Below are 23,113 nucleotides of genomic sequence, written 5' to 3'. Positions count from 1 at the left end.
AGAAGGATACATAGACTAACTTAGGGTGAAGGCCAAGTGTCTGGAGAGAGCAGTCCCTGTAGTGGGTGGCGAGATGTTGCTGGGAACTCTGCAGGCAACATCAGGAACTAGCCAGGACGGGCTTTACCTGTGTGTCTCGTGGTTCGAGCACAGGACCGGCCCCGGGAAGTGCTCCTGGATTGTTGCATAGGAATTCCCTGACTTGGATGAAGTTCTTGATTTCTTTTAGGGACTCTTTGCCTCTTTTGTGTGCCAGGGACCTCTTTGGGGTCTGGGGAAGCCACCTTTTAAAAGGCATTAAAAATATTCACAAGGGAAACTTGAATGACAATAAGCCAGAGTTATAAAACGTTTTAGTTTGGACTTTTAAAGGAGGCGGAAATAATTGTCAGCATCGCCATGATAAAGTACGTTGTACTTAGGCACCATATTTATCAATTACAGTTGAGATACAAATGACTGACTTGGTGATGAATAGGTAGAAAGAACCCATTTAACCTGTGCTATATTTATTAGTATGTCCAGTTGCATATAAATGCATCCCGGATTCTGAAATAAAATGGCCTGGCTTTCTTCGCCATGCATAGGGCCTAACTCATTTTTCAAAGTATGTGTTTACATCTCAAAAGAGCCTGGTCTAGCTCATTTTGTAAATGAGGCCTAACTGGTAAAGTACACTTAAGCAGTCTTAAGGTAATATTTTACAAGGAGTCTATGTAAAATACAATGTTTTAAATGTACCCTTCTTTTCCTGTCATACACTCTAGTCGCCACAAGAAACATTACTTAAATTTTTCGAACTTTCCACGTATACCTCAGCCAACCTATCACAGGAAAGTTGCAGGTTCTTTTCCTGGTCAGGGAACGTGCCTGGGTTGCAGGTTCGGCTCCCGTCGGCCCGTAAGGAAGGCAACTGATGTTTCTCTCTCACATCAGTGTCTGTCTGTCTCTCTCTCTCTCCCCCCCCCCCTTTCCCCCTTTCTCTCTCTAAGCATTCCTTTGGGGAGGATTAAAGAAATAATAAATAAATATTCAGAGGGTTAAAATTATATTGAAACAAAGTTTTCAAAATTGTGGGGGGAAATCAGATTTGAAATAGAGTATGTTTCTTTGTTAATGCATTAAGTAACCAATTTCAGTTCTGTATGAAATAAGTCATAATTTCAGAGCAGTGATGCCCATGTAAATGGTATTTTGCAATGTATGCAGCAGCCGCACTGTGATATGAAAACATCTGTGCCTCTTATTGTGATAGTGTCGCCAGAATTGCTCTTCCTGGTATGGCTTATTGTCCACATTTATAACCATATGAAATCCTGACTTTATCGTTAGAGGTTCGTGAAAATAAAGGTGTGTGAGGAAAACATTTTTAAGTTCATGGCCCGCTGAATTCCACCTGTGGATACCTTGGAGGGTGTCCTAGGTTACACACCCTGGTTAGTGGTCGTTTTTCTTCTGCGTTCTCGGTAGCCGCCCTAGGTCATTACTAATAGCTGCCTCCTCCTCCTTCGGTCAGTGCTCAGGTTCACAGCTGGTTCTGGTGATCAAAGCTGTTGAGAGGGAGTTGCTGGGCTGTCTCTATTCTCTGCCTGTTCTACTCCTCTGAGCGCATTTCTGCTGGAGAATATTCGTGATGGTGCAGGTGTGGAGGTGTGTCATATAAGTACGTGGCAGCCTTTCTTTTTTTTTCTTTTTTTGGAGAGGAAATGAACCTTAATGGTGTATGGTAGTACCAGTATCATGGAAGAAAAAGGAGTTATCACTACATATCCCACAGACATTAAAAAAAAATAAGATCTTAAGATGTTATTCTGAACAATTTTATGGCATACATTTGAAAATTCATGTAAAATGGACAAGCTTTTTGAATAAAATGCCTCCCCTTAAGACATAAGAACTAGATTGTCTGAATAGTTCTATGTCTATTCAAGAAATTAAATTTGTAGTTACAAACCTTTCCATAGCAAAATTTCAGGCCTAGATGGCTTCCCTTGTGAAATATTACAAATTAAAAAAAAAAAAGAAAGATAAAAAGGGAACATCCCCTGGCTGCTTTTTTGAGGCCAGCATAACCTTGTTACAAAGTTTGATAAGGACAGTAAGAAAATTATAGGTCAGACTCTCACAAAAGAGATGCTAAAGTCTTAGAATGATGCATTGGTAAATGAAGTCTTGTAATGTATACAAAGGGTATTAAACCATGACCACGTTGGATTTATTCCAGGAATGTAAATTAACAGTAGAAAACCAATAAATGTGCCTTAACCACATACACAGAATAAAGGAGAAAAGTTATTTGCTAAAATTCAGCACCCATTCATGATAAAAATTCTCTGCAAGCTAAAACAATGAGAGAATTTAAAGATACAAAATAATGGGGGGGTATGTCATTGTTCCACACATTAAATCTATAGATTCAGTACAGTCCCAATCAAAATCCCAGCAGTTTTTTTTTTCCTTTCAAAAAGAGGCAATGATAAGCCAAATTGAACATTTATTTGGAAATTCTGGACAATCTAAGAAAAAGATCAAAGTTGAATGACTTAAGCCACTAGGTCAGTAGGTAGTATGTAAGTACGGTATTGGCCCCATGCTAGGCAGACGATGGGACTGAGTAGAGAATCCACAAACAGGCTTACACACGACAGGTGACGCTACAGTGCAGTGGAGAAAGGACGGCCTTTTCAGTAAACGATGCTGGGCCAATTGGATGTCCATATGGACAAAATGAATCTTGATCATCCACCTCATTCCATGTACAAAAGTTAATCAAGCCGAAACCGGTTTGGCTCAGTGGATAGAGCGTCGGCCTGCGGACTGAAAGGTCCCAGGTTCGATTCCGGTCAGGGGCATGTACCTGGGTTGCGGGCACATCCCCAGTAGGAGATGTGCAGGAGGCAGCTGATCGATGTTTCTCTCTCATCGATGTTTCTAACTCTCTATCCCTCTCCCTTCCTCTCTGTAAAAAATCAATAAAATATATATTTTTTAAAAAAAGTTAATCAAGATAATCATACAGCTAAATGTGAGCGCTAAGTCAGTAAAGCTTCCGGGAGGAAGCAAAGTGAAATATCTTTATGATATTTCATAGAGGGACAGTCAAAGGTTTATTGGATGGGGCACAAAAAGCACTAATTGTAATGGGAAATATTGCTAAGAGCGTGCGTTCATCTGAAGACTCCACAAAGGCAGTGAGGAGGCACGCTGCAGAATGCGATACATATTTCCAGTGAGGACCTCAGAGCCAGAATGTAGGAACAACATCTACATCATGAAAAGGACGGGCAGCCAAAGAGAAAGATGGCAAGTCATTTCAGAAAAGAGGATCTCTAAATTCCCAAGAAACATATGAAAGGGTGGTTAGCCTCACTAGTGATTAGGGAAATGCTAGTTGAAACTATAGTGGGGTATCAGCATGCACTCACCAGAGCGGCTAAAATGAAAGAGGCTGTCAATGCCAAGGGCAGCTTAGGATATGGACCGGCCGGAACTCTCATTGCTGGTGGGTCGGACAGTGAGTATAACTGTTTTGGAAATTGTTTGTGGTATCACTTACTAAAGCTGGACATACTCATCTCTGACCCAGCCACCCCGTTCTTAGATAAACACTCAACAGTAAGGCGTATATATGGGCACCAAAATTCATGTGAAAATATGCAGAGCAGTGTTATTCATAATGGCCCTATGTTGGATCAACACACATGTCCATCAGTAGTAGAATGGGTAGAGGCATAAACAAGTTGTTTACACAGTGGAATACTCTACAGCAATGAGAGCAAAGAAATTATTGCCTTACACGCAACGTGGATGAACTTCACAAACACAAAGCTAAGCAAAACGAAGGTGGACACAACGGAGGAAGTTCTATGTGATTCCATGCATGTGAAGTTCAAAAATGGGCAAAATTAGGTAAACTAGGGTGACAGATGTCAGGCTAGTGGCCAGGACTTAAAGGAAAGGACTTAAAGGAAAGGGCCTCCGAGGCATTTAATTTTTTATCTGGGAGGTGATTACTGGAGTGAGTCCACGTTTCGAAACCATTACTTTTTTTTTCTTTAAGTATATTTTAATACAAACTTTACTTAAAATATTATGAAATGTTTGGTTCACTCAGACACCCCTAATCTAGGGGAGTGTAAGATGTGATGGTTATGACTGTTGGTGATGAAAAAGGTTTAAAATAGATGAGAATTTTCAGAGGAAAGAGCACAATATCACATCAGTAGCTTTTCTGAGTGAGGGATTTATAAAACTGGCTCCTTATTGCCAGTCTCTCACAGCACACATCTGGCTTAAGGGCAGTTCATATAAAAAGATTTAGAGTTATGTTGAATGTTAAGATTAATATCAGTGTGAAGTAAAAGCCAAAAAAAAAAAAAAAAAAAGCTAAGGTCAGAACTAAATACAAAATTTTGTTTTCAGGTGCGTTTTTCTTGCAATTTAACTTTATGACAATTGGATTAAAATAGTCTGATGTCTTACATAGAACCTTTCGGGCAGGGGCGGTATGTTAGTTTCTTATTGTTTCCTCACAAATGACTACAGACTTAGTGGCTTAAAACAACACAAACGTATCTTACAGCTCTGGAGGTCAGAAGTCCAAGTGGCCCTGCAGGCTGCATTCCTTCTGGGGAGGATCTGTTTTGTTGTTGCTTTCTGGTGCCTTTTCCATCCCTTTGTTCCCAGTCCCTTCCTCCATCCACAGAGCCCATCACTCTAACCTCTGCTCCCCTCATCACGTCTCCTCTGTCTCTGACCCTTCGTCCTCCCTGCCTTGTGACTGCACTGGGCCCAGGTGCATAATCAGGGATAACGTCTCCATCTCAAGATCTTCATCTTAATCGCATCTGCAAAGTCCCTTTGCCGTGTACGGTAATACGTTCACATGTCCCGGGGATCCGCACGTGGAAATTTCTGGGGAGTCATGTTGGGGGGTAACTCAGATGGGATTTTTGTGTCTTATCTTCTCAAGTAGCACAGTTCTTGAATCTCAGTAAGAGCTCATTGATAATTTGTTGGAGAAGCGAGTCTGCGATTTTATTATTTGCAGTATCGTTTCTGAAACAAGAGAAGTGAGGTCTCACCCTACTCTCACTCTGCCACATCTGGAGTTCTGGGTTCAGCGCTGCGTGCCTGTATGACAAAGGGACAGCTGACAGAAGGGTGAAGGGTCTGGGAACCAAGTCATTGAAAAAGTGGTTGAAGGAACTCGGGGATGTTTGTCCTGGAAGAGGGCTGGGGATGGCAAGGGTGGTATTAATTACCTTCAAATATTGGAGGGAGTATTATTAAGCCTTTTTAGTAAAAAAGTGATAATATTTAAAACAAGAATAAGCAGTTCATAGCTTACTATGCCCAAGGCACTATTCTCTTATTTTTGTGAACTCATTAATGCTCATAGCAATTATCTGAGAGTTGCTATTTTCCCTATTTTACAGACGAGGAAATTGAGGCACAGAGGTTATGCGACTTGACCTAGGACACACAGTTAGAAAGTAGCAAAGCTGGGGGTTCAGACTTTGGCCTCCTGACTCCAGTGTCAGTCCAAACCATCACATTATCCGCCGTTAGTTCCAGAAGGCACAATAGGACTGGGGGCAGAAGGTGTTTTAGAAATAGAGGCCAGATTTGGACTTAGTTTAAGGAGAAAAACAGGATAACAATCAGAACTGCTTAGACACAGACTTTCCCTGCCTTTGTAATGTTACTGGAAATGGTCCAGTTGGCTATTGTAAATGGAATTTCCAAACCGGCTGGAGATTAGACCAGATGACGATAAGGTCCCCGCTGATTTTGAAATCCTGATTTGGGAGCATGATTATTTTTTTCATATTCATTCTCTCTCTCTCTCTCTCTCTCTCTCTCTCTCTCTCTCTCTCTCTCTCTCCCTCCCTCCCTCCCTCCCTCCCTTTTGACATTTTATATAATAAAGATCCATTGTGAAATGTAGTTTCCCACTAACTTTCCAGATTTCATTTTAGAAACTCGGACATTCTGCTGTGGTAGGCCATGTCCCCGCCCCCTTTTAAAGGGCCACTGCTGCTCCTCCCATAAGAGATGGCGTCTGTGCTCTCCTCCTCCTTGAATCTGGGCCGGCCTTTTGATTTGCTTTGACCAATACAGTGTTCTGTGGCTTCCGAAGCCTGGTCCTAAGCGACCTTGCACCTCTTGCCTTTGTTCTTCTGAACCCCTGGGGTCACCACGCTGTGAAGGGGCTGGCCTCCTGGAGGATGAGCGCCCACGTGGAGGAGAAGGGAGACAGCTAGCGCCAGATGCCAGGCGTGTGCGTGAGGCCATCTTGACCCCCGCTGCCCCAGCCCGCTTTGAGCCAAGTGGTGATTTGGTCATATGAGTGATGCCAGGTGAGATCAGCAGAACTGTCTAGATCGCCACCCCGCAGACTCATCAAGAGGAACAGCTCCTCGTTTTAAGCCACTGTGGTGGGATGGCTTACTATGCAGTGATATATGACATTTCGGTGCATAATTGAAAGTAATGATATATATTCTAAAATATTCTATATTTCAATGTCTTGCCCAGTTCCAGTTCTCCAATCTGTCGAATCCTTTTTCTGGGTGTGGGGAAGTGTTTCCCCGTAGTGTTATGTGGGCAGAAGAATTAGACTCTTCATAAGACTCTTTAATAGGTTTCGGAGGAAACTGGGATGTTAGAAGACATGCTGTGTCTAGACTTGGGTTTTCTGGCGAAAGTCGTGTAATTTATATTCTGCAGAATAGGCTTCTGTTTCATTAAATTGGACCTTGGAAAAGAGCAGAAGTCCCAGCAGTTGTTTCAAATGTGCTAGAATATTGCCCCATATTTCATTCCCTCCAAAGCCGCTGTCAGTTCAGTGGGCACGTGCTGCTGTGCTATTACTACTCTGTGGTTCCCAGGAAGCTCGTTTGTTCCTAAAGTTAGAACGATTTCAGTTTTACTCAGCCCTCATCGCCTTGTAACTGCCGACATTCCCCTCTTGTATCCAGGCCAGATTGTTTTGGTTTGGTTGGCCTTCAGTAAATCTTTTAAGGAATGTATCTGCTGATGTATCTCGTGTACGTTTGGATGACATCTAGTTGATTTTCAAGTTTTCTTTGCTTCTTAGGGGGGTGTCTAAATTATACACAACTCAACAAATTCTTTTGCGCTTAGGTAGCTCATGTTACCTTCCAACTTTCCTGCTGGGTTGATTTCACCATAGATGTTGGGAAAAGATGAACCTGGTGCCCTCGGGAAGAAGAGGGAAGTGACTGAGGGGAGGCTGTGGAGTTAGACTTGGTGGGTCTGAACCTAAGCTCTGCTGTGTACTGGCTGTGTGATTTTGGGCAGGTTTCTTGACCTTTCTGGGCCTGGGTTTTCTCTTGTATTAAATGAAGATTCCAGAATGACCAGCCTCAAAGAGCTGTTACGAAGATTAAATGAGAAAATACTTGCAAAGTGCTCTCTCGGCGTAGGTAATCTGTAAGTGGTACTTATTACAGTACAGCTGTTACTGGAATTAGTTGGGGAAAACCCAGTAGGGGAAATTTTCTGTTTAGGACATTGAGCAACAGTTGGTAGAAGTGTGAGATGCTGCCGCCACCAGAAGGATCGTTGGCTTACTGCTGAGAGCATCGCTTTAAAGGCCTGGTGCGTGTGGGTGTGTGGTGATAGCCTTGTTAGCGCTAGAAATCAGGGCTGAGGAGCGGGAAACATTTAAAATGGAAATATTGGAATCCGTTTGTCGCACGCATCAAAAATAAAGATGACAAACTTTTGACATGATAATGGCGTCCGCTGGGGGAAAAGCATCTTACAGGAGTGACGTTTATGCCAATTCCAGGCTTTGGCACAGTGAGCTATGCTTTTCTGCCCAGGCTAAGGAACAGAGTTTCTGTCTGTGAGCGAGTGGGCGCTGGGACCTTGGGTTCTGGTTTCTGCTCCGCCGCTGGCTTCTCCGTGTGCTTGGGCAGATCGCTTCCTTTCTCTGAGCTGGGTTCTGATTCCTGGAAAAGCGCACAGCCCTCCTGGTGCGGATCCGAGAAGACGGTATCTTTGCAAGTAGGTGGAGAGTGTGAGATGACAAGGTTCCCAGGTGGTGGCTGTTCCAACTCCACCCGGCAGGAAGGATGTGACCACAGCCTCACAGCCAGAACTAGTCAAGTGTCCACCCTGGGCTACGGGACAGAGTGGGGCTCAGCATCTACGTGTTCAGATAAAAAGTGCAGTTCCTGTGTGAGAAGGGAGACTGGATGTTGCGGGTGGGCGACCAGCAGCCGGCCACGGCTGCCTGGGTTGTGTCCTGAGCCTCCCTTTTCGTCACGGGAGATGGGAGACAGAGCCGTTTCCCTGAATGCATCTTGTGAACAGCTGTGGGATGACCTGGGGAGGGGAGAAGAGGTTGGAGAGGATTGTGCTTACCTTCAGGCTTTTGAAGCCATATTTTAATTCATGGAGCAACTTAGACTCCCTTCTTGCTACATCGCACGCCCTGTGCTAGGTGTTGGGGACTCCCCTGCTCCCCAGAGGTCCGCTCCCCGGGGACAGACAGGTGTGTCAGGCACTGAAGACGGAACTGTGGGGTGTACACAGAGACAGGAGGGAGCTGGGGCTGCAGGAGCTCGGAGGGAAAGACCTGCCCACCTGGGCAGCAGGGTGTGTGTGTGTGTGTGTGTGTGTGTGTGTGTGTGTGAGGTGACTGGCCGCAGGAGGCTTCACTGGGGTTATATCTGTGTCACCTTGCACAGTGATGGGTCCCTGGGAGAGAACCACTGAGCTGACGGCTATTCTCGAGTGTCATGCCCATGGCTTAATGTTTTTATTTCTGTTTCTCTGTCTAGAAACTCTCAACTTGGGCATCGGGACCGTGTGTCACAAGAAGCGATGCTGCCCCGATGGGAACTGTCTCTTTACCTGCTTGCTTCACTCGGCTTCCACTTCTATTCTTTCTATGAGGTTTACAAAACCTCCAGAGGTAAGTCCCGACTTTTCTGAACTTGCACCCGGAAGGAAAGGTGGCAGGGAGTGCTCCGAGGTGGCAGGGGGATTCGGGAGGATGGCCTCCGGCTCCTGGGACGTGTCGTGGGCCCCGCTTTGCTTTCCCCTCCTCGTGGACAGTTTGAATCAATGGGTCAGTGAAGTGTCCCACTCTCATCTTGGATGGTTTAGCTGATCCTGTGGCCGACCTTTTATAATAGGAGTGTTTCATTCAGTGGCTCTTGAAGGCTGGGGGCGGTGGAGGGGGATTTGCATTCATAATTGGCAGTAACTTCTGACATTTCTCTCTCACCATCCCTCCTTGCAGACACCTGGAGGCAACCCATGGTGTTGGAGGCCCAGGCTCCTTCCCGCTTCTCGCTCTGCTGCCTTTAGTGCTCTTGTGTGTATTTTGAAGAGGAGTCATCATCAAGTCCACATTCCCGCCCACTGGATGGGGATTGAGCACCCTCCTTTCCTTTAAGGGCACCTTGTCACTTCTCACACCCAGTTGGCCAGAACTGAGTTCTGTGGCCACAGCCGGGAGGCAGGGAAATACCATCTTTAATTTGGTGGCCAGGTGCTACTTAAAACTCCCCATACTGTGGAAGAAAGAATTTTGGAGGCACCATGAGTGATCTCCATAGTCAGCGACAGTTTCCCAGAGGCGCTGGGAAGCCTTGCCTTAAGGAAGACCAGGAGTCAGCCATATGAGAAGGGCAGAGGACCTGTGGACAGGGAGGAGTTTGCAGGCCAGTGGACAAGGGTGTGCAGTGCCCCTGGGTGTGAGAAAGCATAGCATGATCTGGGAACTGCAAACCACTCACTAGGACCGGAGTGCAGAGTGCAAAGGGAGAGTGGCAGGGGTTGAGCTTAGATCAGAAAGCAGGGATAGAGTGTGAAAGAGCTGATATATTCAGCGGAGGAGTCCGGGCTCTCGCTTCAGGCAGGTGAATCTGTAGTTGTGGTCATTTAAAATGGCAGAGGTAGGGTTTGGGAAGCACAGCTGGGAGTCCGCGGCCCTCAGCCTCCCCCTCCTCATGCATCACCAGGATTGACTCTTCCCCCATTCTGCATATGTCCCTCTCAAAGCCGGGGGCTTGGGTGCAGAGACTGGGGCGGGGGCCGGGGCTGCAGTTCGGGGTCCTGTCCTTGAGTAGATGACCTTGGCCTGGGCGCCAGGTGAGCTGGCTGACAGTGGGTTGGGCCAGCTGGGCCCTTCAGTTTACTGTCCTCTGTGAAGGGACCTGGTGCATAGCCCTGCAGGAGCCCAGCACTGGGCAGACTGTCTTGATGGCCAGCTTAGTCGCAGGTGTTGTGGCACAGCCGAGGCTCTGGTGACCGGTGTGATGGTCCTTCATGTTATACTTGGCCCTGTTTCCCTTGTTAGCGGAGGCCAGGGTCATGGGAAGCAGCAGCCTGGTTTACAGTCGCTTTCCTCCTGGGATTCCAAGCCTGGCAGCCCACCCCTTCCTCTCGGGCTTACATTGGCGGTTTCCTCTCATGCTCACTGGCCCTCAAGGGAGGGGAGTGTCGGCCTTCAGGGACTCTGCTTTCTAATGCTTTCCATAAAGCTAGCACAATGACTTGGGCCAGGGCCTGGCCGTAGGGCATTTAAAGGCCACCGTAGCGTTAGACTCCACAGCGCCTCACTCCCTGCTCCTGCAGCCCATCATGCTCCATGTTCCATCAAATACAAAGAATGCGTATAGAGCGTATGGCTTCCTCTCTGCTGGATCATTTCCAACTCAGTCCACGCCTGCCTTCCTCTCCCGGGAGCCTCAGGGCTCCCATGCTAATCCCCCGCCCTGCCTGGCAATCTGCCTCGACAGACCCAGAATTCCTTAGGTGAGCCCCTGTTGGGAGGTTTGAGACCTTTTACTTCCTTTATTGCCTTGCATCCTACTTACATATATGGTCTCCTTTTACTTGGGGGATTTCTAAATCACGTATTCATTCCCTGAGTGGCAGTTGGGAGACAGGAGAGAAGGAGCCCGCACACCTCAAGAATGTGGGAAAGCCAGCGCCTGTCACCCATCTTCTACGCGACATTCTCTAGGAATATCTGAGCGTTGCCTACCACTCCGTTGCCTCATCTTTAGAAGTCGTTTTCCTGCTCCCTTTCTCTACCCTCATTTACTGCACAGTCTTCTATACCTGCAGGCTCGCTCCCTAGAAAACCAAAGAACCAGTAGGAGCTGATGAGAATTTTCAGATGCATAGAAGCCTCAGGATGCATTAAGCCACGACTGGGTTGCTACTCCCCGGAGGTGGCTTGTATCACAGGGGGGCATGTGAGTGTGTAATGCCCCCCTCCCCTGTCACTGATCCTGCCCTCCAGTTCCCCCTACCCCACCCCATCAAAGTGCTGAGGGTGAACGGGGCAGGTTAGCTAGAGCTTTTAAGTAAATGGTTCACCACCAGGGCCCAGCGGCAGCGATTAACATGCAAATTCTCTCACCCAGTAGGTAGGATGGGGTTTTGATGTAGCCTCTTGTTGGGTGGTGGTTGGAGAGAGGAGAATCCACAGCTGATTTAGCCGGGAGGGCTCACCAGCAGAAACGGTGTCATTTCTATGCGCTCAGGCGCTTTGGTGCAGCACTGCATTGTGGGAAAATGGGACCAGGGCGCCTACGGTCAGGCCTGTGTGGTGGGGAGACAATTTCCCTGGGCAGGGAAGGCTCCTCCTGCGTGAGTGTAGTATGTGGCTTACGATGAAAGCTGTTCTCACCCGAAGAGTGAGAGCGTGGGATGCCTACCCAGAAGGCTTAAGGAGAGACGTTCTGGGGCCTTGGCTCCTCTGGGAAGGAGCGCCTGCTGCAGGTCTCAGCCTCCATCCTCCCATGTCAACCGAATTGATTTCCTAAGGGGGTGTGAATGGGTTTAAGTTGTAATTTTACATGTGTGTTGTATGACATTTGTTTGTGTCAAGAGGTCAGACGAGGGTGGTTTGTAGAAATTTTCCAAAGCGCTGGAGCTACGCTGTTCATTACTGTAGTCATTAGACACGTGGCTAACGAGCACTTGGAACGTGTCCACTTCCAGTTGCGATGTGCTGTTAGGATAACATGTACATTGGAATTGGAAGAATTAATGAGTAAGAAAAAGGAAGGCAGAGTAAGTCATCCATAGTTGTTGACTCCTGATTCCATGTTGAAATAGTGTTTTGGATAGATTGAGATAACGAAAATATACGAAATTCATTTCACTCTTTAACAACTTTAAAAAACGTGGCTACTAGAAACTTTAAAATTACAAATGTGTGTGTTAGTATTTCAGTAGGACAGCGCCCCTGCTGGACAGGAAGGATGTCCTCATAATTCTCCAGTCTGCACAGAGTTCCTTTTTCCCACTAGAGGGCGGTGTGCTCCAGCTTCAGTTTACCTGGTGCTTAGCAGGAAAATTTCACTGCTTCTGGTTGTACTCTTTTTAAAAAGGAGGAAAAAAAGAACTCAAGTTTCTGCCTTGTTTCAATTCTTTGTAATTCTGATGTTTCTGGAGATTTCTCAGTGTATGAAAGTGAAGCCAAGACCAAGCAGACAAGAAGCAGAGAGGTTTTCCACCCAGTTTGCCTTAATGAATTAGGAGGTTCCTGTATGGCTTTGCTGGATTGCAGTGTCTTGCTATTTGTTTGCAGGCTGTTCCCTTGACTTGAGTTTGTGCACGACACAGCACGTTCGTCCATGCACGTGCACATGCAGACACACACGCAGACACACACACAGACACACACACGCACACACAATGTGGCATGTGTGCAGCTGTGGCAGGAAGGACCAGGGCTCTGCTGCAGCCACACGCCTCAGGCACACCTCCTGGGCCCGGGACTGCAGTGTGTGTGGCAGAGCTGTGCTGTTCGGTCCCCTGGCCCAGTGCTCAGTACCCCACCCTCTTCGGTCGTTCCTGGGGCAGTGTTGCCTTTGGCTTGAAGTTGGGGCTGCTGTTTGCATCTAGTGTGTGTGACTCTGCCCCTTGGTTCTACTCTAGATCAGCATCGTTTCGTGATTAAGTTTGAGTCGCACACTCTTTTTTTTTAAATGTGTTTTTTAAATATATTTTATTGATTTTTTTTTACAGAGAGGAAGGGAGAGGAATAGAGAGTTAGAAACATCGATCAGCTGCCTCCTGCACACCCCCTACTGGGGATGTTCGTTCCCGCAGTACATGCCCTTGCCCGAAATCGAACCTGGGACCTTTCAGTCCGCAGGTCGATGCTCTATCCACTGAGCCAAACCAGTTAGGGCGAGTCACACACTCTTTCTGGTTTTCCTGGGATTGTTCTGGGTCGCTCCTCTGTGGTTCTGTACTTTTGTTGGCTCAGTAGCAGTGGTTCTCCTCGTTCTTGTCTGTGCACTCTGTGTCTTTTGGGTGATGTCAGTCTTTCTGGAAGCTTCATCACTACCCTTATACTGAGGTCTCCTGGGTCTTTATCTTCAACTTAGGGCCCTCTTGAGCACCACCCATACCCATCCAGCTTCCTACTGTATATCACATAGACACCCCAGACTCAAACTCCACCTCCTCATTCCTGTGTCATGGCACTCATCAGCACTATTGTAGTTTTTTATTATTCTCTTACCTAGTGTGCAGTGAGCCCCAGGAGGGCAAAAGACATGCCAGCCTTCTTCTGTTTCATTCCTAGCATCTCACACCCTGCTTGGTTATTATACACCCTCAAAACATATTTGAATGAAGATTTTATTATATTTTGTTTTATATTAGTTGAGTTGTTTGTCTTATAAACATACTTATTACTCTTACACGATTCCATTTTATAATCTTTTTAGCATTATCTCACATCATGAGGCCTTGATCACCATCAATGTGTGGAATGATCTGTTTAAAAAAATTTTTTTTTGCCCTGGCCAGTAGGGCTCATCCTATGCACTGAAAGGTTGTGGGTTCTATTCCCGGTCAGGGCACATACCCATCTTGTGGGTTCGATCCCCGTTCGGGGCACATGTGGGAGGCAACTGATCAATGTTCCTCTCTCACATAGATGTTTCTTTCTCTCTCCCTCTCCCTTCCTCTTTAAAATCAATAAAAACATATCCTCAAGTGAGGATTGGAAAAGTATATATAACAATATTTTAGCCCTGGCCAGCTTGGCTCGGTGGATAGAGCGTTGACCTGCGGACTGAAGGGTTGCGGGTTCATTTCCGGTCGGGGGCATATGCCTGGGTTGTGGGCTCAATCCCCAGTAGGGGGCGTGCAGGAGGCAGCCGATCAAACTCATCATTGATACTTCTATCTCTCTCCCTCTTCCTTCCTCTCTGAAATCAATAAAAATATATTTAAAAAATATTTTACCACCTGAACAAGTGGGGCATTTGCAGTAACCCCTCCTGGGGGGTCCCTGTGCTGGAGGCTTTCTCTCTGGACACCTCTCCCTTTGTGAGCCTTATTCCACGCGGGAGGGGACATTTCCAGCAGCCCCACCACGGATTTCCGGGAACTCGGCTCACAGACAGCTGGAGAGGGGGATCCAGGAGCCTGGCGTTTCCATGCCGTAGCTCAGTCCACAGGCGGCTTTTCCAGGACACATTCCGGTTTCTCTTAGTGCCTCTGCTATTACGCCAACCAGTTTTATTTGGATTTGGAACTAATGGCCACTGTTTTTCTTGTCAGAACATGAAGAGCAATTGGACCAAGAATTTGACCTGGCGATTGGCACTTTGCTCGGAGGATTCAAGAAGGTACACAGTGGCTAAAGGATAAGCCTTCTCGGTTTTTAAGCCGGGTTCGGTATTTTGCATCCCCTTTGTCTTGGCACTGACCCAGGCGTAGTATTCATCAGCACTTGGGAATGAGGGGCCTTTCCTCCGTCCTGTAACAGGTGTGAGTGCCGTGCTGGGTAAAGAACCCCCCGGGGTCTCTATCTTCCCGTCCCCTGTTTTCTTCTCAAGACTCCAGAAATCTGATTGTCTGACCTTATCAGTGGGGACAAATTTCGTCCTCGCAAAGCTCAGGCACTTTCTCCTGACCCAGCCATATCTATTAGAATTAAATGTGGCCTCAGACATCCCTACAGCAACTGTTGGCAACTACATAGGAAACTCTTCCTTCCTGCCTCCAAGTGTCCCTGTGTGAATATCCCATGTCCTGCGTGGTTCAGGGTCCGGGCTCTGGAGAAGAGGACACACGCAAATGACAGAGACGAGACAAGAAATAATAATTTAGAAATTGGGGGGCCAGGCGAGAGCCCATCCCAAGAGGAAGGACTCTGCTTGTGCTCAGGGTTTGCCATCCTTTTATTCAGTTTGGGATACACCCATAGCCCTTAGGCAGGCAATTTCCAGTAACAGGCAGACTATCTTATCAGTAAGGATTTACATGACTATCTGCTGGGAAGTTGCTTCAGCTACCATTGTCTGGACTAAACAGTGGATGCATAGCCCTGACCTTTGCCAGGGCTCAAGGGTAACCAGCATTCCCGGCTCCTTGTCCACACCTCTCTGCTAGTGAAGACAGTAAGTCAGGGGTCCTCAGACTTTTTAAACAGGGGGCCAGTTCACTGTCCCTCGGACCGTTGGAGGGCCGGACTATAGTTTAAAATAAAACTGTGAACAAATTCCTATGCACACTGCACATATCTTATTTTGAAGTAAAAAAACAAAACGGGAACAAATACAATATTTGTATTTGCATGTGGCCCGCGGGCTGTAGTTTGAGAACCCCTGCAATAAGTGGCTCCCCACGTCCCTGAAGCTTTGAGGGTTCTTCTGCCTCATCCTTAGGAGGGTGTTGGAGCTGGAGAAAATTTCGAACCCACCACATATGTTGAACACCACTCCTTTCATCTGTAAATTCTCTTAAAAAAAAAAATAAATGTATTGGGGTAACATTGGTTAATAACATTATATACATTTGAAAGAATGTGCACCCCAATGTTCATTACAGCGTTATTTACAGTAGCCAAGATTTGGAAGCAGCTCAAGTGCCCATCAGTAGATGAGTGAATAAAACAGCTGGGGTATACTTACACAATGGGATACTACCCAGCCGTAAAAAAGAAGGAAATTTTACCCTTTCTGACAGCATTGATGGGCCTGGAGAACATTACGCTAAGTGAAATAAGCCAGTGAGAGAAAGACAAGTACCATATGACTTCACTCTTATGTGGGCTCTAATGAACAAATTGAACTAACAAGCAAAAAAGAGTCAGACTCATAGATAGAGAGCGGGCTGACAGCTGTTTGGGGTGGGGGTGTGTGTGCTGGGGGTGGTGGTGGAGGGATTGAGCAAAAAAAAAAAAAAAGAAAGAACTCACTGACATGAACCGTAGTGTGGTGATTGCGGGGGCATGGGGGTGGGTGGAGGTGGAAGAGGGTATAGGGGGATAAATGGTGATGGCAAAAATAAAATAATTAAATGTATTGAAGTAAAATTGGTTAATAACATTATATACATTTCAAGTCTCCATAATCAATGTATACCCCATTGAGCGCTCACCACCTAAAGTCTAGTCTCCTCCCTCACCGTATGTTTGACCCGCTTTGCCCTCTATTTATTCCTAACGTTCCTCATGCTAATAAACTCTCCTGGGCAGCTTTAGATGCCAGTATTGAAGTTATCTGAATTGTAACTGTGTCTCGGACCAGCTTTCTGATTAGGATCCATCTAATGCTAACTCACTGCTTCTGGGCTGTGGGCTCCCCATTTGGGCACATTTGGTGTGAAGAACATCCCCGGGAGGGGGAAGAGTTAACTTTTACAACGTGTCCCGTACAAGTGATCTGACAGGTGGGACTCGGAGAGAAGAAGGAGCAGAGGTTATTCCAGGCTAGAGGGCTGAGCCGTGACTTGGAGGCGGGGAAACCACTTCCTTCTCTCACATTCCCTAAAAGCGGTGCCGGTCAACATTCTTCACAAGGTTGTCACTTTTAAAAATCATGTCATGACAGTTGCTGTCTCTGTTAGAAAGAAAGTAGAAGCAGCTGCAGATAAGAGTGAGCGCCCGGCGCCCCTGGGAGATGTGGAGGGTGGCCTCTGTGGGCGGGGAACTGACTGAAGCCACTGTCAGGCTGACAGTCGCTGCTAAGCTCCACGTGGGTGAGTTGTCCAGCATGACTTTACATCCAGGTTTCATGGAGGCAAATCTCAGGCCCAATTCGGTCACCCGTGTAGATAGACATTCACGAGGCCAGGAGCCGAAACCAGCTCAGGCCAACCTGCCCTGCTCCTGTGGGGCATTGCCTCACATGGAAGGAAGTGGGCGGAGCTCCAGGCCCCGTGACAACTGCCAGCCCTGGCCACCAGCACTGAAACTGGAGAAGTGCTCTATTTTAGAAGGTGTCTTTTTTTAAAAAAAAAAAAAAAATATTGGTTTTTCACGGAGAGAAAGGGAGAGAGATAGTCAGAAATATCGATGAGAGAAACATGGATCAGCCTCCTTCTGCACATCTCCCACTGGAAATGTGCCCGTGCCCGCAACCCAGGAACACACCCCTGACCGGAATCGAACCCGGTTTCATCAAAAGTGTCTTTTCTTATAACCATAAGATTAGCCCTGCCAAGGCAAGGCCTCAAAAAATTGAGTATAAACTCAGAATTGTTCCTCTCCACGGAAATCTTTAGTAAAAGGCGAAAGATTTATGCGATCTGAAGAGAAACCAGAGTATGCTTTACTTCTCCCAAATTCCCTCCTCCAGTAACTACAACTCCTAGTTCAGTTATGGTGACGTTTTAGGGTTGGAGGTACTTTCTGCCTAAAGTTTGCACAAGAAGTTTTTCAAGTAAGTTTCTTGCATTTAGAAATGACAAGTTAAAAAAAAAGTCTTTTAAACTTGAAAAGGATTGTACTCTGTGCAGGGTATTATGGGTATGCAAATGAGCCGGAGTCATCACCCTTGAGATTCTACAGATACCTTAGTAGTCACTGGGTGCCTCTGGAGCTACCATTAGAGGGCGAAGCAGAGGTCAGGCCGACTGGGCCCTAAACCTCATTCTGGCTCAACCACCGGAACTGGTTTTATTCCTTCTGTATATTGGGACTCTGGGTGCGGTCCTCTCCCCTCCTTTTCCCAACCTCCAACAATTAAGACAGAACCACAGAGAGTTCCCTCTCGTTCATGAAGGCAAACCTCAGACCCAATTTCAACCACTGAGACACACTGGCTGGGTTTTATTTTTATTTTATTTTATTTTTTGCTTGCATATGGATGGCCACTTGTTATAGCACCTTTTGTTGAAAAGATGATTCTTCCATTGAATTGTTTTTGCACCTTTGTCAAAAATCAGTTGACCAGACTTGTGTGGCTCTATTTTTGGGTTCTTGTTGCTTTCTTTTGATTGATGTTTGTGGAGTATGTATCCTTCTGCATCCTTTTACTCTCAGCCTACCTATATTGTTGTATTTAAAGTGAATTTCTTACAGACAGCATAGAGTTGGATCATTTCTTAAAAATCCCTTCCGCCAATCTGCCTTTTAATTGGTACATATAAATTGACTAGGGTTCATTCGGCTTCTTGAATCTGTAGGTTTATGCCTTTTGCCAGATTTGCAAAATTTTTAGCCGTTATTTCTTTGAATATTTTTTTCAGCCCCATGTTTTTTCTCCTCTTCCTTTTTTTTTTTTAGGATTTCACGAATCACATGAATGTTAGATATTTATAATTGTACCACAGATTTCCGAGGCTCTGTTTATTTATGTTTTCAGCCTACTTTTTTTCTGTTATTCAGATTGTGTGATTTCCATTGACTCATCTTTAGGTTCGGTGCTTCTTTCCTGAGTCATCTACCTCTGCTAGTAAGCCTATCCAGTGAGCTATTTTATTTATTTTATTTCATTGTCATTCCTCAAGTCCTGAGGTCCCTAGCCAGTCTGTCTTCTTTCTGCCATCTTCCGGGGTCTTCCTCTGTTTATCATATAATTACACTCAGGGCTTTTAGCTGTCCTTGGTGGGAAGGTTAGGGAGAATGGTGTTTATTATATCTCGCCAGGAACCAGAAGTTTCTGCGTTGACATATTTTAAAGTTAGTTTCCGACATCATAGAAAAGATATGTTATTTTAACGTTTCTGCAGAGAGATGGCAGAGGCAGTGTGCTGCGGGCGATGAGGCTGGAGGCATGGTGAGCCTTGTTCTTGTTCTTGGTGGTTTCCGTCCTCAGCCTTGGAGGCACCTTAGCTCCCACCATGGCTGACTCTCCGAAGAGGTGCTCTGGGGTGGGCATGTATAGAGAACCCACACTCTGCTCCTCCGTGTTTCTCCTTTACTCTCACACTCTACTTCCACCACCAGTTGTGTGGGGGGCTTCCCTACACCAAGCAATTCTGCGACACCAGCTGGGTGTCCTGCAGTTTAACTCAATAGCTGACACTCTCCCTGGAGATGGCCTCAGATCCCACAGGTGAAGGGCTCAGTCCTACAAGATGCTCCCACCACCCTGCCTTTGGATGCCAACTGCACGTCCAGGTCGTACCCATGGCCCTTCCTCAGGGCCAGTTAATGTGCTAGAGTGGCTCACAGGACTCAGGAAAGCGTTTTACTTCCTGTTTAACCGTTTATTATAAAAGGATGCGATAAAATATACGGATGATCATCCGGATGGGAGAGATGCACGGGGTGAGGTGTGTGGGAGGGGTGCCGAGCCTCCAGGCCTTCTCTAAGCCTCCCACTCTCCCAGTACCTCCACCTGTTCACCAGCCCGGGAGCTCTCTGAACCCTGCATTTTGGGGACTTTTATGCACTTTATCACGAGGCATGACCAATCATTAACTTTATTTCAACCCCTCTCCCCTTTCAGAAGAATGGGGTGTGGCACTGAAAACCCCAAGCTTCTACCCATGGCTTGATCTTTCTGGTGATTAGCCCCATCCAGGAGCCCACCCAGACTCACCTCATTCCAGCAAAACACAGTGTATCACCCAGGAAATCCCAAAGGGCTTAGGAGAACAAAAGATGCTCTTATTGCTCTTGTCACAGGAAATTCCAAGGGTCTGAGGAGCGCGGTGCCAGTCATCGGGGGCACCAGTATACATATTTCCTATTATTTCACAGGGAGCTCTCTCTTTGAGAGCTCCGATAGCTAGCTGATGGGTCAAGGAGACAGACTGAAATGATGTGTGGGAGAGTTCTTTCACGTACTCTGCCCACTTTCCTGGTCTTCCACCCAGTGTGTAAGATTCAAGGAGAAAAATGGTATCTGTGCCCCTGGTTGGTGTGCTCAGTGGTTAGAGCTTAGGCCCAAGCATGAAAGGGTCCTGGGTTTGATTCCTAGTCAAGGGCATGTACCTGGGTTGCAGGTTTGGTCCCCGGCCCCAGTCTGGGCATGTGCTGGAGGCAACCAATCCATGTGTCTCTCACATTTCCCTCCCTCCTTCCTTCCCTCCCTCCCTCCCTCAATCCCTCCTTTGCTCCCTCCCTTTTACTTTGTCTTAAAATCATTGGGAAAAATATCCTCAGGTGAGGATTAAGGACAACAAAAACGATGGTATCTGAGATTATGAAGAGCTCCCCTCTTCTCCCCCTGGACGGATGGCAAGAATGTGAGCTTTTCCTTTCTCTCTTTTATCACTCACCTCTGCCTCGGGGACCTTCAACATTTTGGGATTCCATCTGGAGTTCCAGTTTCTTGTGTTCGCCCGCTGCAGAGATGTTATATGTGAACTAGTTTTCTTGAGTGTGTGAAGACTTTCTAGGCAGAAAGCAGATTCTCTTGAGTGTGAGGACCATTTCGGAACCATGGTCCCCAAAGGCCTGGGAACCATTTTTTCTCCATGTTACTGTGACTCTCTTAGTCTTTCTGTATTCTGCAGAAGTGACGCGAATGGGATGTAGGATTTATTAGCATGGTTTGTAGCTGGGGAATCAATCTTACGAGGTTATGTCATTTGCTATCTAGTCATCACATTCTGTTACAGTTTTTGGGGGGTCAGGATCCCTAACTTATTGAATAGTCTTATTAACTGTTTGCACCTCATTTCTCCATATATGTACCTTGTAGAAAATGTGTTTTTTTTTTCTGGTTTGAGGATGTGGGGAAAATACTGTCTTTTGAGACATGCTCTCTTTTTTATAACTTTTTAAAATATAATTTTTTTATCGATTTCAAAGAAGAAGGGAAAAGGGAGGGAGGGATAGAAACATCCATGATGAGAGAGAATCATGGACCGACTGCCTCTTGAACGCCCCCTACTGGGGATCGAGCCCACCACTGGGGCATGTGACCATGACCGGAATCGAACCCAGGACCCTTGGCTAAGCCGAGACAGACTCATGGATACAGAGACCAGACAGACAGCTGTCAGAGATGAGAGGGTTGGGGGCTCGGTGAGGCGGGTGAAGGTGCCGGGGTCCAACCCCAGCAGCTCCAGGGGTTCCCAAAGGCGTAGACGGAGTCGGCAAAGAAGGAATGACACGGAGACAGCGTTCAGTTGATCAGCAGCCTAGCCAGGATCTCCAGCCAAGTTCTGGTCTGGATCTCCAGAGAGGTTCTGCTTCGGATCTCCAGCCAGGTTCTGTGTCCATGTTCTCTTGCTAGGTACTCCAGGTTCTCCAGCCAGGTTCTGTGTCCAGGTTCTCCAGCCAGGTTCAGTCACCAGGTTCTAGTCAGGTCCTCTAGCCAATTTCTGTAGTCAGGTTCAGTCCAGGATCTTTTGTCATGTTCTCTCGCTAGGTTCTGTCTCTAGGTTCTGAGGCCAGTTTCTGTCCAGGATCTTTTGCCATGTTCTCTCCAGCGAAGTTCTTCTGTCTCTAGAGAACGTTCTGTGCCAATTTCTGTCTCTCTCTCTATCGGAAAATACTGTCTTTTTTTGTGCCTTTGCCTTCATATTAGAATTTAGTATTTCTCTTTTAGAATGTGATTCATTCTTTGTAAGCTCTAGGACGAAAGGGAGAAATGTGAAATAGGCAAAACAGGGAGACAGAATCTGTACTTGCTCAAGTATATGCATATGTCTGGCATAATCTGGAGTGAATTCTAGGAGGTAGGTAGGTAGCGGTGTAGCCAGAGGAAGTCACTGAGTTTAGGTTGGCAGTTAGGTTGAAGAGATTCAGAGACCTTCCCCACATCAATTAGGTTCTCTTGATTTAACTAAGTCCTCGAGAAGTTTTCTCTTTCCTCCTTCTACAAAACACCTCCCTGCCCCCTTTCTACCCTGGGCTGATTTGCGGGCCCTTTATGAGGGCCCTTTAAGAGACTGGGATGGTATGTGCCCTTATGCTAGCCCTGTTGGTGGCATCCTGACCCCCGTGAGCATCTTCTTCACCTTCTCCTGTACAGGATGGGGAAGACACTTAAGCAGAGATTTTGTTATTTACACGGGGGGGGAAAAAGTTTCATTAATGAAAACATTTTGTCTTTGAGGAAATGTTGGTTGGGGAAGGAGTGTTGTCTCCGAAAATTGTGAGCAGTAAACTATTTTAGTTCAACTTATTTTAGAAAGAGCAAGGCATCTGTTGAAAGAAAAGCAAACTCTTGCAATAATTGCTACATGAATCATTGGGCTGAGTTCACCCAGAGAGCAGCGCTGCTCCTGTGCAGAATTCATGTAAATACGCCCTCCGTTTCCCTCTCTCCTTGGGAGATTTATAGGCCATTAAGGCGAGCGCGCTGCCTCTGAAAGCGCAGGGAAATGTTTCCGGATTCAAGTACCTTGTAAAGGTTTCCTCGGAGCCTTGTAAACAGATTACTTTTGCTCAGTGTGACTGGGAATTAGGTCTGGTCTCAAAGTAAATACTATGCACATGATGTCATTTCGGAAATAGATAACACAAAAATGTCTAGTACTTCCGTTGTGTTTCTTTTGTTATTGTTGCAAAATTCCGGATACAAGGATGAGGAAAACAGTAAATCTGTTCATCTCCGCACTGTCTGCTCTGTCTGAGGGGAAAAGAGGCATGCCAGTGAAAAACGCTGCCTGACAGTCAGTAAGGTGGATCCTTTTCTACTGGGTTTGAACCGCACACCTAGGTTCACTGGTGCCTCCACGATCCAGTTCCAGAGCATCCCTCGGACTGACCCAGCTGCTGTCTTCCTCCATTTCGTTTTCTTCCACCGAACAGACTTATTTCAGAAGTTGTCTACAAAGTGAATTCTTTTCATAATGCTTCTTTTTTTTAAATTTTTTAAAATATATTTTATTGATTTTTCACAGAGAGGAAGGGAGAGAGATAGAGAGAGTTAGAAACATCGATGAGAGAGAAACATTGATCAGC

The 23,113-nt window shown here is 46.3% G+C and overlaps 1 protein-coding gene across 1 annotated transcript in view; it reads left to right on the top strand.

The window, feature by feature from the left end:
* The first annotated feature begins 8,841 nt into the window (after window positions 1-8,841).
* HHAT (hedgehog acyltransferase) overlaps window positions 8,842-23,113 on the top strand; it is a 159,892-nt gene continuing 145,620 nt past the window's right edge. Inside the window, exons 1-2 of the mRNA XM_081111940.1 lie at window positions 8,842-8,950; window positions 14,581-14,648. Of these exons, the coding sequence (XP_080968066.1) occupies window positions 8,860-8,950; window positions 14,581-14,648 (159 nt within the window). The 5' untranslated portion in view covers window positions 8,842-8,859. The remainder of the gene's footprint in view (window positions 8,951-14,580; window positions 14,649-23,113) is intronic.

The sequence above is a fragment of the Myotis nattereri genome, assembly GCF_964212035.1.
Source record: "Myotis nattereri genome assembly, chromosome: 18".
NCBI lineage: Eukaryota > Metazoa > Chordata > Mammalia > Chiroptera > Vespertilionidae > Myotis > Myotis nattereri.
Note: the sequence above shows the minus strand (reverse complement) of the source record. Positions and strands in the feature narration are given on the sequence as shown.